An 18,133-nucleotide genomic window follows, 5' to 3' on the forward strand; every position below is an offset into this window, starting at 1 on the left:
CCATCCCACCTCACAGGTGTGCCACATCAGGATGCTGATCTGACATCATGAGTAGTGCACAGGTGTACCTTATACTGCCCACAACAAAAGGCCACCCTGGAATGTGCAGTTTTGTCTCACAGCAAAATGCCACAGATGCCACAAGCAATGAGGTAGCGTGCAATTGGCATGCTGACAGCAGGAATGTCAACCAGATCTGTTGCCCGTGCATTGAATGTTCATTTCTCAACCATAAGCCGTCTCCACAGGCGTTTCAGAGAATATGGCAGCACATCCAACCGGCCTCACAACCGCAGACCTCGTGTAACCACACCAGCCCAGGACCTCCACATCCAGCAGGTTCACCTCCAAGATCGTCTGAGACCAGCCACCCAGACAGCTGCTGGAACAATTGGTTTGCACAACCAAACAATTTCTGCACAAACTGTCAGAAACCGTCTCAGGGACGCTCAACTGCATGCACGTCATCCTTATCGGGGTCTTGACCTGACTCCAGCTCGTCGCCGTAACAGACTTGTGTGGGCAAATGCTCACATTCGATGGCGTCTGGCACGTTGGAGAGGTGTGCGCTTCACGGATGAATCATGGTTCACATTGTTCAGGGCAGATGGCAGCTGAGAATGTCCCAGTTCTTGCATGGCCAGCATACTCACCGGAAATGTCACCCATTGAGCATGTTCGGGATGTGCTTGACCGGCGTATACGACAGCGTGTACCAGTTCCCACGAATATCCAACAACCTCGCACAGCCATTGAAGTGGAGTGGACCAACATTCCACAGGCCACAATTGACAATCTGATAGACTCCATGCGACGATGTGTTGCACTGCATGAGGCAAATGGTGGTCACACCAGATACTGACCGGTTCTGGGTCCCCAGACCCCCAATGGCGCAAAAAACTGCACATTCCAGGGTGGCCTTTTGTTGTGGGCAGTCTGAGGTACACCTGTGCACTATTCATGATGTCAGATCAGCATCCTGATGTGGCACACCTGTGAGGTGGGATGGATTATCTCAATATAGCAGATGTGCCCACTACCACACATTTGGACTGATTTGTGACCACTGTTTGGGAGGGATGGTTATATTGTGTATCTGGAATGAATTTTAGGTCTCTACGTCCATCCCATGGGGAATGGGAGCAGTAACAAAGGTGTTGCGTTTATATTTTTGTTGAGTGTATGTAAAACTGCTTTCTTCTATTTGCGCAACATCTCTAAAATTAGAAATATCCTGTCTCAGAGTGACGCAAAAAACTAGTTCATACATTTATTACTTCCAGGCTGGACTACTGTAATTCATTATTATAAGGATGTCCAAAAAACTCACTGAAAAGCCTTCAGCTAATCCAAAATGCTGCAGCAAGAGTACTGACAGGGACTAGAAAGAGAGAGCATATTTCTCCTGTTTTGGCTTCCCTTCATTGGCTTCCTGTTAAATCCAGAATTGAATTCAAAATCCTGCTCCTCACATACAAGGTCTTAAATAATCAGGCCCCATCTTATCTTAATGACCTTGTAGTACCATATCACCCTATTAGAGCACTTCGCTCTCGCTCTGCAGGCCTACTTGTTGTTCCTAGAGTATTTAAAAGTAGAATGGGAGGGAGAGCCTTCAGTTTTCAGGCCCCTCTTCTGTGGAACCAGCTTCCAGTTTGGATTCAGGAGACAGACACTATCTCTACTTTCAAGATTAGGCTTAAAACTTTCTTTTTTGCTAAAGCATATAGTTAGGGCTGGACCAGGTGACCCTGAATCCTCCCTTAGTTATGCTGTAATAGACGTAGGCTGCCGGGGGATTCACATGAAGCATTGAGTTTTTCCTTTCCAGTCACCTTTCTCACTCACTATGTAATAATAGACCTCTTGTCATGGTCCGGAGTCTGCGACTCCGTGTTTATGTTTAGTTTATTAGTTTTCTGTGGTTTTGGTTACCTTGGGTGTTTGTACTCTTCTGTTTCATGGTTCATGTTCCTATGTTCTGTGTCCCCCAGTCTGTGTTAAGCTGGTGTGTTATGTCATTGCGTGTATGTGTTTCCTGTTTTATTGTGAAGGTCTGCGTCTTATGTCTTATGTCATCTGTGTTGTTTCCGCTCGGTCTCCCTGCATCTCTCCATGTGTATTTCCCCGGATCTCTCTGCATCTTTGTTTCTGGTTGGTTTTGTTAGTTTCTGGTTGGTTTTGTTAGTTTTACCCAGTTTAGGTTTCCGGGTTCATGTTTTCCCACCATTGCTGTTAGTACCCACTCCTGTAAATAAATACTCACCTGCACCAGAGCTACCGCCTTTTTGGTCCTTTCTACAACTCCACACGGCTTGCCCCGGCAAACCGTGACAGTACGAACCAGCCACCATGGACCCAGCGGCAGTACATCCGTCCGAGGAACTCCGGGATGACGTTACGTATAACGTGGAGATTCTCCTCGGGCTGTGGCTTGAGAACCCTCCAGAGGAGCTTCGCCGCACCAAGAAAGTCGGCTACAACGGCTCTTTTCTGGCCTGCCATGGCTTCTAAGCTCGCTTCCTCCGACCATGCAGACTTTTCTCCGGCACACACCTCACCTCCTCTCAGCCACTCCTGCCTCGCTGCCCGACTCGCCGGATGTGATCTTGCCCGGCCCGTCGGAGCCGTCTGCGGGGAGGAAACGCAGATCGCGCCGCCAGCGCGCCACCCCACAGCCGGACGTTCGGGCTTCTAATGCGCCGGCTGTGGTGAGTGAGGACTTTTTTCCATTTTCGGACTGTGTGACTGTTCATTCAGGGGCGGTGTTCTGTGCGGCAGATGATATTGTGAACAGCATATCACCTGCTCAGCAGCCACTCTCAGCTCAGTTAGCTCCCCCGCAGCCACTCTCAGCTCAGTTTCCAGCGTCACCCTCAGTTCAGTTTCCAGCGTCACCCTCAGTTCAGTTTCCAGCGTCACCCTCAGTTCAGTTTCCAGTGTCACCCTCAGTTCAGGCCCCCGTAGCTCCAGTGCCACCTGTAGCTCAGGCCCCCGTAGCTCAAATCAAATCAAATCAAATCACTTTTATTGTCACATCACATGTGCAGGCACACTGGCACAGCACATGCGAGTGAAATTCTTGTGTGCGAGCCCCACAAGCAACAGAGATGTGCAAACACAACAACACAAACGAGCAAAATACAAGAATGGCCAACCTGAAACTAATAAATATATGCAGGTAGATTCCAGCGACTGCCGTTTGGCATTGCTTCAGCACCTGAGGTGTATCACAAGACAATACACATGATCTATGAACAATTGGAAGGAGTAGACACGTCAATGGATGACATCATTGTGTGGGGTAGCACAAAAGCTGAACATGACATGAGACTGAGAAATGTTCTTGAAGCAACCAGAAAAGCCAATCTGAAGCTGAACAAAGAGAAATGTCAGCTTGGGGCGAAGGAACTGACATTCGTTGGAGATATCCTGAGCAGTGAAGGCATCAGACCAGATCCTCAAAAGGTGTCTGCAATTGAAAACATGCCGAGGCCGCAATGCAAGAAAGATGTGCAGAGATTTAATGGCATGATAAACTACATGGGAAAATTCATACCCAATCTCTCAGAAAAAATGGCGCCACTGAGACAGCTAACTGAAAAGAGAATCGAATGGTAGTGGAATCATGAACATGAGAAAGCATGGCGTGACTTGAAAGATCTGCTTACAAAGGAACCAGTTCTGAAGTTTTATGATCCAATGAGACCTATTAAGATCTCATCAGATGCATCACAGAGTGGGCTTGGAGCTGTTCTTCTGCAGAAGTATGATGAGTGGCAGCCTGTTGCATATGCATCGCGATCCATGACAGACGCAGAGACAAGATATGCACAGATTGAAAAAGAACTGCTCAGCATAACGTACGCCTGTGAGAGATTTCACCAGTTTGTGTCCGGGCAGGCCATCAGTGTTGAAAGTGACCACAAGCCACTGATAGCATTGTTCCAAAAACCACTAAATGACTGTCCACTGAGAATTCAAAAAATGATGATCCGGCTGCAACGTTACACGTTTAACGTGATGTACACACCTGGCAAGCTGATGTACACAGCTGACACATTATCCCGAGCTATTGATCCGAATGAGCCAGCAAACACCAAGATGGATGATGATGTAAGAGCATATGTGAGCATGGTCACAAGTGCACTTCCTGTTGCAGAAGGGAAGATGGAGCTCATCAGAACAGAGACAAGCAAAGATGGAACGTTACAAACACTGCGCAAAACCATCATAGATGGATGGCCCAGCTGTAAGCAAAACTGCTCACCTGTTATTCAAGAGTATTGAAACTGCAGAGCAGAACTGTCTGTAGTGGATGATGTGGTGTTCAAGGGAAGTAAAATTGTCATCCCAAAGAGCCTGCGAGGAGAGATGCTCAAAAAGATACAAGCAGGGTATCTAGGCATGGAAAAATGTAAAAGGAGAGCACGTGAGGTGATGTACTGGTCACGGATTAAACAGGATGTGACAAATGAAGTGTCGAACTGTTCAACATGTCTGACATATCAAGCAAGCAATCCTGCCGAGCCACTAAAGCCGCACCCAGTGCCAGACCGACCATATCAGAAAGTGGGGGCTGACCTCTTTGTGTCTATATTGGAGGCACTATATTGTGGTCACAGACTACTACTCTTTGTATCCAGAAGTATGTAGACTGCAAACAACAACAGCAGAGGCTGTAATCACCTCTATGAAAGCTGTATTTGCACGACACGGTGTGCCAAGTGAAGTGTTCACAGACAATGGACCACAATTCTCCAATATTAGGTTTGGACAGTTTGCCAAAGAATGGGACTTTGTTCACACAACATCAAGCCCGCACTACCCACAATCTAATGGACTAGTGGAAAAGTCCGTCCAAACAGTGAAGAGGCTGATGAGTAAGGCGAGAGATAGTGGTGCTGACTTCTACCAAAGCCTGCTAGTATACCGCACAATGCCACTTGAGTGTGGTATGTCACCAGCACAGCTTCTTATGGGACGACGCCTGAGATCAAACCTGCCCATTCAGGATAATCTGCTTAAAACAAAAGAGGAAAACAGCGTGAAGAAGTTTAACGAGCAACAAAAAGCAAAGCAGAAGTTCTATTATGACAGAGGAACAAAAAACCTACCTGAACTGCATGCTGGGGATCAAGTGAGATTCAAAGACAAAACCAACACATGGGCACAGAAAGCAACTGTTCTAAGGAAAGATCAACCACGATCATACATCATTCAGAGAGAAGATGGAATTATGCTGAGAAGAAATCGCCGAGATCTTCTTAAGGGACCAGTAGTAGTGGAGCAGAGGTTGGAGGCTGCTGAACAACCCCAACACACACATGAGACACTATCACCTGAAACACCTATGCATACACAAGAACAAACACTGAGAAGATCTGTAAGACAAGTAAAGCCACCTATTAGACTGATTGAACAGATGTAATGTGTTGACATGTTGTTTGGAAGATGATGTCATAGTATCTATGCAAGTTTCACTATGTTTGTTTACTAGTGTTGAATGGACCATAATTGTTGAAAACTAGTTGTGTTGTTAACGTTACTTTGACAAAGCCTGGTTTAACGAGTAAAAAACAAATAGAGACTGTTTATGTTTGTGAAAGTAGGTATGTTATTTTATTGTTGAAAAAAAAGGAAGATGTAATGATAACAGCAAATCCTTATTTGCCTAGTATCATGTTTTATGTTGTTAACACTCCTAGACTGTAGGGGGAGCTAGAGAGCAGAGGGAGTTACCTCGGGGTAGACTGTGATGGCGATGCTTTGTTTACATGTGAACCACAGTTCGATAAAATACCTTATCTTCAAGTAATGGTGTCATTCTTAAGAACCCACAACAACATAAAGAAACAAGACAGAGACGGTCCTATGAAGTCCTATTCTAAAGGCTGGTTTCCCTCCCCCACGCTTGTACCCGTGGATTCATGTCCTGGGGTTTGGTTGTTCTCCTGCCCTGCACCCCATCCTTTTGTTCACATTTAAAGAATATTTTTCTATATGTATTCTTATCCCCTAGCAACCGCCATATTATAATGTTGCAAGCAATCACAAACTCTACAGTCTGCCTAACTCCAATGTATACCAAGCAATCTATTATTATCAACAGCATAAACTGAACCCACATTAAAGTTAGCTCGGTGTTTACCTTTTATGAGCCCACAAACCGAGAGAAACTCCGTGATGAAGGTGGAAGTCTTTCTAAACAAATCAGGGAGCAGAGACCCACGTGGTTCACGCTGATCTGAGCTACGATCCAGGAGACAAGGGTGTGCAGATCGATGCAGAAATTAATCCCAACGTTGGCAGTGGTATATGTTCCTGTAAGTTTACTACTTTACTCCCGTTTCATGAAAAAGCAGCTCTCTCTGCTCGACTCCTCTCCTGCACACACACTTTGCTCCGCCTCCTTTTCCGGCTCTGCTGTGATTTGTTGCTGTGCGGTCACGTGACTCAGCTGAACAACGTAACCACGTGAGGTGTTATTTCAAAATTAGGGCATATCTAAACTCTTTTCCTTGGCCTCGAAGAAAACGTCATCTTGGGAAGGAGAATTGCTAAGTACTCAGGGAAAGAGAGGAGCGGTTCTGAGAATTGGAACAGCCTTACACTCGTCTCTCTGTAACAATGTGACACCGGATGTCCGCATGTTGAAACTACATTGTGCAGAAGGTGGACTACAAAACAAACATCTTACTTCGTCACAATGTGTTTTAACCCTGTATATATACATATATATATATATATATATATATATATATATATATATATATATATGAAATAAAGTACAAATCTGTACCATTTTGACCTGTACTGCAGTGACAGTGGCAGAATGTGGTAATGGGTCAGCATGGGAACATCTGGATCGGCCTGGTTAATTGTAAAATTCATATGAGATGTGAGTGTGCTCATAAAAGCTACATGTTATAATCAAATCTGTTGGTCCTCTCCTCTGTACGTAAATTATCCTATGATGCAAAGAATATCTGTAACCTACCTTTGTGTAAGTTATGTTAAATTATATTAAAAAACACACACACACAATGACATGCAGGCACAACCAAATGATGTTAAAAAAAAACTGGTCCATTTCCATTTTATTAAGTTCCAGTTATAATTTTTTTAATGTTTTAAATCTTTCAAAAACGTGAAATCATTTTACTGTTATGTTTGGCCATTTACTTTTTTGCTTTTACTACATCCTAGAATTGTTCATTAATTGTGAGGTTTTTATGGAATTTGCAACATCAAGTTAAACCGAGGTTCTTTGGAAGTTAAAATGTCAAGCAGATTTTTATGTTACGGTGACTACATTTTGTAAGTTACAAATATAGTTCGCCAAGACAGCATAACGGTTTCTAAACAACTGCGCATTAATACCACAATGTTGTATTTTCATGTGTCAAGTTCGCAACGCGCATTAATCCCAAAGGCCGAAAAGGCAGCAGTGATGAGTGCTCCGCCTCCGCGCTGACTAGCGTTGACGCAGAAAATGACTCTCAGGGGGTTATCGACGAAGGAGCTCCTTAAAAGGTTGATGGAAGAAGGCATTGATGTGTCAGACGACGAGGCGCAAAGATTTAGAGGTAAGTCGGGTGTGATTTTGTGTTTTTATAAAAATTACAACGTGTAATTTTACAGTAGAGTTAGCAAAAGTCCGAAGAGCTAGATTTAACATGGGCGAAAGCTAGCAGTTAGCTAAGTTTTAAACAAAGAAAGGTACAAATGTGGACTATTTAGACTGTTGGTGGAATGTTCAACGTCTATCTGCCCGCCGTATTCGAGTGTTTTATCAATAAATAGTGATGAACCGTGTACAACAATGTAAAAAAATCAATAATTTCGCAAAACATGCTAGTATGTAAATATAGCTATTAACAAAATCGTTTTCTAAGCAAAATTTATGGCATCTAACTTGTTTCCCGCTCAAAGGGATTTTAAACAATGGAAGGTACACATTTGTACCATTCCACCTACTTAGTGGGATTTTCGAATATGAGAGCTGTAAGCTCTGCGCAGGGACACTTACACTTACTTACATTTTTATATTACCAGTTAATTTATATTAACAATTAATCAAGAGAATTAATTGTAACTTCCTTTTGGGGAATATAGACAGATTCACAATGATAGCTTATTATTATTATTATTATTATTATTATGTATTGACCATAATGTCACTTTAAAACTAAATTTGAAAATGGTTTTATTTTTATTTCATACTGTACTTTATATTTCAGATAACGATGTAGATGGAGAGACGGTAGACTGTGGACTCACTGAGACCATGGTTGCATATCTTTTTGACAAGTCTTTCAAAAAGCAGCTGAAGTTCAGAGACTTCACAAATCGCTACAAGGAAGTCATCATCACTTTACAACCGGTCGACCCATTTGAAGGTACAGTTGAAGGTCCAGTGTCCCAAGCAAACCAGAGGTAGGTTGCGATAAATGTCTAAATTTGCATATGCATTTAAGCACTTGCAAAATGGCTAGTTAATGCTGTTTTCCTACTGTATTGCAGTTCTATACCTTCTTGCCATAGACTGCCTGCAGTTATTTCCGTTCCAAAATTCCCACAAGATGTCCAGAGTCGCTTGGATCTCAAAGAACCAGTCCAGAAAGAACAGAAGTACCGAAACAAAATAATTGGGACTCTTTATGAAATGCTGTCACAGTACACAATGTAAGGGTTCCTTTCTGAATAATTACATTAATTTCTTAATATTAATATTGCTGGTGTAAGAGAGGCAGAGAACAAATGCTTAGCCCATCTGCCTCCCAATCTGGAGACCAGCGTTCGAGTCTGGCGTGACACACGGTTCCAATGAACTGGCAATAGTGGTAAAACCATACATCCTGTGTCTCCAGACCATGTCTGGACTATGATATCCAAAGTGTTCATTTTCGAATTTGCTCAAGAGTAAATTAATAATTCAGGACTGCAGTCAATTAATTAATGAAGATTGGGAGAGGTGTGGCTGTTTGTCCACACCCATTTTTAAAAAATTAAAATCAACTTTAGCTACATTGATTTGATCTACAACATACTATTTACGGTAATAACAATATGATTAGAAGAATTGAAGAACAGAAAAGCCCCCAGGAAAGGATAAGAGTAATCAGTGTACTGTGGGTTGTTTTTCTTATGTTTGAAACAGGTACCCAACCCACTCAGACTACATCCAGGTAATCAAAGCCCTGATTGTGAAGTATCCTTTCTTAAGAGATGTACACAGAAATGGTTATGTGAGTACCTCTCCTTTTTTGTTTCTTTTATAGATTATATTAATATAAAGTAAGCATAATTAACTACTTATATACATTTGAAACAACTAGGACACCTGGCACAGCCAACTCAAGAGAAAGTTCAAAGCAGAACGGGCTCCCCTAATCAGCAACGAAGAAGTGAACCGGGTTAAAGAAAAGTTTGGACGCACGCAGAAACATCGGACCACAGAGGAATCCAGCAGCTCCTGTCTGAAGAGACTGAAGCCCTCTCTCGTAAGTCCTCACACCCTCAGCCTCTAAGAGCTAAGGTAACATATGTAGTCTTATTATGTTCACTGTAAAGCTAAAAGTAAACATTAATTGAAAGAAACATGTTAACAGATAACATTAACATAGAAAAAGGAACTTCACAGTTGATTTAACAAAAGTCAGCTCAACTTGCAATTCCTATTCAACATTTTTGCATTTTTTTCAAAGCATTTGGTGTACAAATTACCGCATTTCGAGTAACATTAACGTATCAGAGTTTACTTATGATAATACTGATATATGCTTTGACAAAGAATTTGTCCTTTGTGGGGGAAGATGCAGCCTCCGTTGATGATCATATCAAGGTGCTAAATGATCAGCACAAGAAGCTACATCCTGACACAGCACTGGTGAAAGACCGCATGACAAAAACCTTTGCATGGAGACGTCGAGAGGTAGCTGAAGGAATGTGTACTGTGGACCTATTAAAGAGATATCCATTCCTGGGGACATCTGCAGGGGTAAGAATTGTTAAGATGATTGGGGAAACAGCTAATGATTTTTTTGTCTCTAAATCTGATTATTATTTTCTGTACTAACTGATTAATCAATCTGTTCATTATCTTTAGAATTTTTGTTCAAGGGTTAAAGCACTTTACATTTATCTCCAGTCTGTCATGGTCCTGGGCGGTGTTGGCCCAGTATTCTTAGTTCTCTTGTATTTTTGTATTCAGTTCCCTGTTTAGGTTCTGTTTCCTGAGTTGCCCTGTTATGTTGTTCCCTGTGTGCTTTCCCTTTGTGACTCTCACCCCCTGTGTGCCCCTCTATGTATTCATGAGCCCTTGTCCCCTTTCGTGTTTTATTCCATGTTTTCCCCAGCCTGTTATGTCTGTGTTCTCCCCGTGCTCTCTCTCCTCCTGTCTGAACCTCTGTGTACTTCCTGTTTTACTTTGACAGTCTCTCGTCAGTATGCGTCATGTTGTGTTCACTCCTGCCCTGTCTCGTTATGATTATCTGTGTCAGCTGTGTTCCCCGTGTGCTCCCACTTCCCTCGTTAACCCTCTGTGTATTTATGTCTGCGTCTCCCTCAGTTCTGTATCGTAGTCTCCCTCATAGCTGCGTGGATTTCCCTGTGTCTCTCTGCAAGTGTTAGTTATTGTTCCCGGTTTAAGTTTTGTATTTCTTGTGATCTGCCTTCCAGCATTAAAGCTGTGATTTTGAGTTTATCCTCAATGTAAAATGTCATTCTTTTGTCTATTCTGCTCTTTTCATTTCCAGTTGTGTGATGAGGTTGATTTAATGCATCCCTGCCAAGACAACATCTGTCGCCGCTTTAGCAAAAACTTCACTGCTATTCTTCAAAATGTTCTTCAAATGACCAAGGATTTGCCACTGAAGAAGGTCTACATGGAGGCAAGAGAGAATGCACTGGCTGAAGACATTACAGGTGCTAATTTGACCTCATACAAATAGTAAATTTTGTGACACTTCATTTGCTCTCTCTTCCAAAGATAATTGATGTACCATAGTGCCATGTCAAGAGCATGTTAATGGGAATTTGCATGCTATCAAAATCTAATGAAGTGCATTTGCATCTGTATGACCTAGGAATTGACTTCGAGGGGGCACTTCTCCTCTTGCCATCCATCTTCAAGGAGAAGATAGAAGATTTCATCATCCTTGGAGAGGTAAATGCATGATGCAATGCATAGCCTTTGGCCACAAGTTTCATTCTCGGTGTTGTTGGCATGGAGCTGAATTCAGCTGCGGTTCAGCATCACAGCTAAGTGAATGTAGGGGAAACACTGCTGTTAATCCACAGTGCTGCTGTGCTCTTGGGTTTTGTCTGGTGTTTATATAGATAGATAGACCTTTATTGTCCCCTTAGGGAAATGCTTCTTCACAGGTACTGTCACTGTCAGGGGTGATTGCTTTTGCCCTTGAATATTATGTCAAACTTTAGCAGCTTATCAAACACTACCACAACAGTCATTGGTCAAGAAGCTTTTTGTTTGGAGTAGGGGCCATGTTTACAGGTTATCAGAATAGACAGTTTTGTTTTGCAGCAAAAAAAAAGAAGGTAATTTGAGGAATCTGTTGAAAATCCACTTGGCACATATTGCTTAAACATACTGTATACTAATGTTTTTCTTCCTCTTCTGCAGAATACTCCCATGAGTCCATACCCAACCATTCGAATGAAGGATAAGAGTTGGACAACTGCCCAACTCTTATCCTTCATTCGAACTGCCCTATGAGAGCATGAGGGTGGGAATGGATGTTTGTATATGTGTGTGCCTGTATTTCTGTGTCTATATGTCAGGTTGGGTGTCAGGCGCCACCTCTCTGGGGACATCTCAGGCCCTCCAAGGTTTGGAGGCCTATCACCCCCTACCACCACTTCCCCTGCCAGTGGCGGACTCCCTCAGACATCGGTGCGTTGGTGGTTCTTTGTGTCCGGGGATGGGCGTCCAGGTACACACCGGCTCACTCCTTGGCGGCCGCTTATCGGGGCCTGGAGCCTGGGGCTCGCTCGGGCCACTTCGGAGGTGGGGTGCCCCCGGCCTCTCGGCCTGGGGCTCGGTCACTCAGGCACGGCTGGCTGCCGGTGGAGCTCACGGGCGCGTCACTGCAACTCCCCCTGGCTTCTGCTCCGCGGCTGCTGAGTGAGCCCTCATCTGGGACTCTCCTCAGCTCTTTCTGGGACAGTGGCGCAGCTGCCCCTCTGTTTTTCTTCCTTGGTCTCTTGTGTTCTGGGGCCCTCTGGATGTCTGGAGTTTTGATCTCCTCCATACCTGCTTCATGCCCTGGAGGACGGGGCTGTGGCCCCCCCACACCCTCTAGCAGATCATTACATGAAGGAACCTTTTAAAAAAAAAAAAAAAAAAAACAAGCGCGTCCATGCTCACAGGTGTACACACGGGTGATCACACCCACAAACTACACCCTTTTTGGCTCCTACCTCAAAGCACACTGTGTTCTGTTGATCTTATGTGCTGCACAATAATGTTTAATATTTAGTATTTACTGTCATATTCCCATATATCATTGTGATGTTGTTTATTCTATTACTCTTGTTCTCTTCTGCTTGTTTTCTTTTTTCTTTCTCAGCAGGTGATCCAGGTGATTGATATATGCATTTTTTTTCTTTTTTTTTTCTGCTCATTCTGTTGGTTTTTGTCTTTTGCCCTTCTCCCCGTCCCTCTTCTCAGCTGTTTCTCTTTCCCTCTTTCTTTCTCCCCTTCTTTCCCCCAGTCAAGTCTGTCCCGTATTCAGTAAGTGAAAATAAAATAAACAATAAAAGGTGAATCAAATGGACCATTACGGCAAGGCTGGGATGGTCAATTTGGTAAAGTAAATCCGTTGGGCATCTTTCTTTGCCTTTAGACAACAATTCTGATGGCAAAAGAGCCAAACGGGACAGGCAAAAAAAAAAAAAAAAAAGTTGGACAACTGCCCTCTCAAGACAGTGTTGCTGTGTTGTCACAGTTGAAAGAGTGGATGTTTGCTCATGCTGCTCGCTGGATGAGGCCTACATCTCAGCATACTCCACTTTCTTCGTGTTCAACATGACCTACCCTGCATACTTCAAGAAAACACTTGTCTTTCTTCGGGGCCCTGTTTCAGGAAGCCGGTTTAGAAAACTCAGAGTGAAAAACGATACGCAGGGTTGAGTAACCCCGAACTGTCCAACTCGGAATATTCGGTTTCAGAAAGGCTGATAACAACTAGTTCAGTCAACGCGGAGTTGCTTTAACCCCAAGTGAAGCGCGCGGACGAGGATACATAAAGCCCTGATTAGTGGAGCACAGATTAAGCGAGTCACCATGGAGACGGAGGGAAAGAAGGCGTGATCAATGTATTTTACAGCGCTTGAGGCCGAAATTCTGATGGCAGTATATGCCGATAACATCCAAATTCCGCGGAAAAAAGTAACACAGCCACAGCTGCAAAAGCATGCATGGCAAAACATAGCCGACAGAGTCAATGCGTGAGTGTTAATTTAAACATTGATCGAGGGATTTCCACCCATTTAACACGTTATTTTATCATATGTTATTTTATTTGTTATTTTATACATTTTATTTTGTGATGTGATGTGAGCGCAGGTGCAACCCAACAGGCCCCAAACGTTCCTGGCAGCAAGTAAAAATGAAATATAAAAATATAGTCCAAACAGGTAAGGTGTAATTGTATTATGAGCCATAGTGCTTGGTCTGTTTGTCCCATGTAAATCAATTGCAGTTAGAGGCTACATTAATTTTCTTTCTGTAAGCACTTATTGAAATTATCTGAGCACATTACAAGTACATATTTGCTTACTCTGTATGCTCAAATGTGGCCCGTTATAGCCAACAGAAAAAAAGCGGAGGCCCGAAAAACAGGTGGGGGTCCTCCACCACCACCACTCACAGAGGCTGAGCAGTTGGCCCTCAGCCAAAACAGTGGGCGCCCTGTGGCCGAAGGCATCTCTGCGGGGACATCCTCTGAGTCAATAACCCCGCAAGACACAAGTGCCTACATAGGGGGTAAATTCAAAATAATACATGATGTGCATACATCCTTTCTTCACAGTCACCTTTGCAGTGCGACTCATTCATTTGATAAACTCTTTACCATAATGGATTATTTTGTAGTGAAGTTATGTTCCTACTGATTTTGCCTTCCCTCAGTCTTGGTTGTCTTTGAGAGCATAATGACAATGAAGTGTAAGGTGATAGGTATGTTTGTTAATTGCCATTTGGTCCCTTGTAAGTTATAAGTGACCTGTATAAACCTCATATTCTATCAGTTGATGGTGATGGTGTACTGCATCTGGTGCAGCCTCCTGTTGAGCCAGACCAACATGCAGTTGTGAGTAATACTCCACAGATTATATGAGTGTACAGTAGAACAGCAATGTTGTTTATTTCTTTACTACAGGAAAATAATGAAGAAACATTGACAGCTGTTACAGAGGAGGAAGCAACAGAGACACTTTATGAGGTGTACATCTTTTAATACTTTGTGTACAGGAAATACAGGCGACCAATAAAGCCAGTTGAACAAAAAATCTGTTTATTCTTCTTTCAACATGTTGAGGTGATGGGTCAAAAGAAATGATTGTGACATATGGTGTCTCTGACTGCTCTTCCATCTTGTATGTCCGTGGGAGGGTCAGGATGTTCATGGTTTGGATCACTGCTGATGTTTGGTTCAGAAGGACAGTGTTCTCCTCTAATTGTGGCAATGTTGTGAAGAATCACACATGCCACAATAATGTCACATGCCCTTTCTGGGGTGACCCTGAGTCTTTGCAGGCACTGGAACCGGGCCTTAAGCATTCCGATAGTCATTTCAATTCTGGCTCTTGTCCTGCAATTAGCCAGATTATATCGCTGCTGTGGGCCCGGTTCAGGGTCAGGGTAAGGGGTAAGCAAATAGGGTAAACATGGATACCCCCTATCACCAAGCAAGTAGCCAGTGAACTCTCCTAAGACAGAAGGATACACTTCAGTTCAAATGTCCCTGAAGCAATTGGTCTTTATATATTTTAAAGTATTCTCAACTCACCATGTCCAAATTTTGTGCTCAGTGTACATTCACGGAATATTTGTGAGTCATGGACAGAGCCTGGCCACTTGGCTTCCACATTTGTGATAATGTTGGCAGCATCATATATGATCTTCACAGTGCAGAGAACACAAATTAGCATCCATTACTATGATAAAATAATTTGTTAGTTTGAAATGCTACAGGGAACTATGTACCTGTACATTAATGCTGTGGAAAGACTTCCTGTTCACATAGTCTCCTTCATTTACTAAAGGAGCAATGACTGGAATGTGAGTGCCATCTATACACGCCTGGGAATCCTGAAAATAAATGTAAAATTTAAGTAGTAGTCCAAGTATCACCACATCATAAATTAAGTTTTGGTCATCCTGATACCTGCAATTTTGTGGCATCCCTCTTTGATAAATCTTGTGGGTCTGTGACCGGGGAACACCACAAACGAGTACAGGAGACGTTTCAGTGCAACTGTAACAGTCCTGACTGCCCGACAGACGGTAGCCTTGGAAACGTGCTCAGCGTCACCAATATTATACAGAAAGCTCCCGTTTGCAAGAAACCGAAGTGCAATACAAATAATATGTACAGAACTGAGAGCATGTCCGCGATGTGTCACATGCGTAATATATGGCCTGAGGATGTTATTCAAATAACTTATAGATTGTGCTGAGAAACGGTAACGTTCGCACAGAAAATCATCAGGAAATGATAAAATGTCCAAACGCGCTCTAATCACTCTCTCCCGGCGGAGAGCTCTGCGGAGAATTTGGGCTTCACGATCTACTGGCTCTTCAAGGAAGGGACACGCCATGTCCGACACTTCCTACTGTCAGGTTTCCGACAAAGGGGCGGAGACAGTCAGGGTTAGTTGTAGTAAACCTGCTAGGGGGCAGGTTAGCTTCACGGCGTGTGTCGTCATAGTGACTCACTCAGGCTTCAGCTGAACTCGCTTTGTGAAACCGAAAACCCAGAGTTTTCGTTAACTCAGGGTATACTTACTCAGTTTTTCCACTAAACCGGCTTCCTGAAACAGGGCCCAGAACTGCATTGTCAACATAGGAGACCAGGGAGACAAACCCCTGCCAGTAAGTGTCACCAGGGTACTTAACCAACTCTATTAAATATGCCCCTACTCCACAAATGTTCAAAATGTTCAAAAAGGACATTTACTCTGAGGAAGTTGATTACACATGTTTGGTTAGTACACGCACATGAGCCTCATTTCAGCATCACTTGTGGAATAAATGACTGCCAGGCAGCTTTTTCCAAGTATCACTCTTTTCAACGCCATGTGTGATCCGTCAAAACATTGTGTTCTGGGCCCTGTTTCAGGAAGCCGGTTTAGTGGAAAAACTGAGTAAGTATACCCTGAGTTAACGAAAACTCTGGGTTTTCGGTTTCACAAAGCGAGTTCAGCTGAAGCCTGAGTGAGTCACTATGACGACACACGCCGTGAAGCTAACCTGCCCCCTAGCAGGTTTACTACAACTAACCCTGACTGTCTCCGCCCCTTTGTCGGAAACCTGACAGTAGGAAGTGTCAGACATGGCGTGTCCCTTCCTTGAAGAGCCAGTAGATCGTGAAGCCCAAATTCTCCGCAGAGCTCTCCGCCGGGAAAGAGTGATCAGAGCGCGTTTGGACATTTTATCATTTCCTGATGATTGTCTGTGCGAACGTTACCGTTTCTCAGCACAATCTATAATTTATTTGGATAACATCCTCAGGCCATATATTACGCATGTGACACATCGCGGACATTCTCTCAGTTCTGTACATATTATTTGTATTGCACTTCGGTTTTTTGCAAACGGGAGCTTTCTGTATAATATTGGTGACGCTGAGCACGTTTCCAAGGCTACCGTCTGTCGGGCAGTCAGGAATGTTACAGTTGCACTGAAACGTCTCCTGTACACGTTTGTGGTGTTCCCCGGTCATAGACCCACAAGATTTATCAAAGAGGGATGCCACAAAATTGCAGGTATCAGGATGACCAAAACTTAATTTATGATGTGGTGATACTTGAACTACTACTTAAATTTTACATTTATTTTCAGGGTTCCCAGGCGTGATTGGCTGTATAGATGGTACTCACATTCCAATCATTGCTCCTTCAGTAAATGAAGGAGACTATGTGAACAGGAAGTCTTTCCACAGCATTAATGTACAGGTACATAGTTCCCTGTAGCATTTCAAACTAACAAATTATTTCATCATAGTAATGGATGCTAATTTGTGTTCTCTGCACTGTGAAGATCATATGTGATGCTACCAACATTATCACAAATGTGGAAGCCAAGTGGCCAGGCTCTGTCCATGACTCACAAATATTCCGTGAATGTACACTGAGCACAAAATTTGGACATGGTGAGTTGAGAATACTTTAAAATATATAAAGATCAATTGCTTCAGGGACATTTGAACTGAAGTGTATCCTTCTGTCTTAGGAGAGTTCACTGGCTACTTGCTTGGTGATAGGGGGTATCCATGTTTACCCTATTTGCTTACCCCTTACTCTGACCCTGAACCGGGCCCACAGCAGCGATATAATCTGGCTAATTGCAGGACAAGAGCCAGAGTTGAAATGACTATCGGAATGCTTAAGGCCCGGTTCCAGTGCCTGCAAAGACTCAGGGTCACCCCAGAAAGGGCATGTGACATTATTGTGGCATGTGTGATTCTTCACAACATTGCCACAATTAGAGGAGAACACTGTCCTTCTGAACCAAACAGCAGTGATCCAAACCATGAACATCCTGACCCTCCCACGGACATACAAGATGGAAGAGCAGTCAGAGACACCATATGTCACAATCATTTCTTTTGACCCATCACCTCAACATGTTGAAAGAAGAATAAACAGATTTTTTGTTCAACTGGCTTTATTGGTCACCTGTGTTTCCTGTACACAAAGTATTAAAAGATGTAAACCTCATAAAGTGTCTCTGTTGCTTCCTCCTCTGTAACAGCTGTCAATGTTTCTTCATTATTTTCCTGTAGTAAAGAAATAAACAACATTGCTGTTCTACTGTAAACTCATATAATCTGTGGAGTATTACTCACAACTGCATGTTGGTCTGGCTCAACAGGAGGCTGCACCA

The 18,133-nt window shown here is 43.3% G+C and overlaps 1 protein-coding gene across 1 annotated transcript; it reads left to right on the forward strand.

Moving 5' to 3' along the window:
• Nucleotides 1–7,495: 7,495 nt before the first annotated feature.
• Nucleotides 7,496–16,156, forward strand: LOC146578578 (sterile alpha motif domain-containing protein 3-like). The gene is made up of 11 exons (XM_085268712.1): nt 7,496–7,589; nt 8,244–8,439; nt 8,527–8,688; nt 9,164–9,251; nt 9,342–9,506; nt 9,797–10,003; nt 10,761–10,929; nt 11,091–11,170; nt 11,648–11,689; nt 12,923–13,102; nt 16,076–16,156. The coding sequence occupies exons 1-11, from the start codon at nt 7,496–7,498 to the stop codon at nt 16,154–16,156; spliced, it is 1,464 nt and encodes a 487-aa protein (XP_085124838.1).
• Nucleotides 16,157–18,133: the final 1,977 nt, after the last annotated feature.

The sequence above is a fragment of the Mchenga conophoros genome, linkage group LG3, assembly GCF_057382185.1.
Source record: "Mchenga conophoros isolate Kocher_MC1m ecotype Shallow Benthic linkage group LG3, M_conophoros_male_GT1.1, whole genome shotgun sequence".
In the NCBI taxonomy this organism is placed as follows: domain Eukaryota; kingdom Metazoa; phylum Chordata; class Actinopteri; order Cichliformes; family Cichlidae; genus Mchenga; species Mchenga conophoros.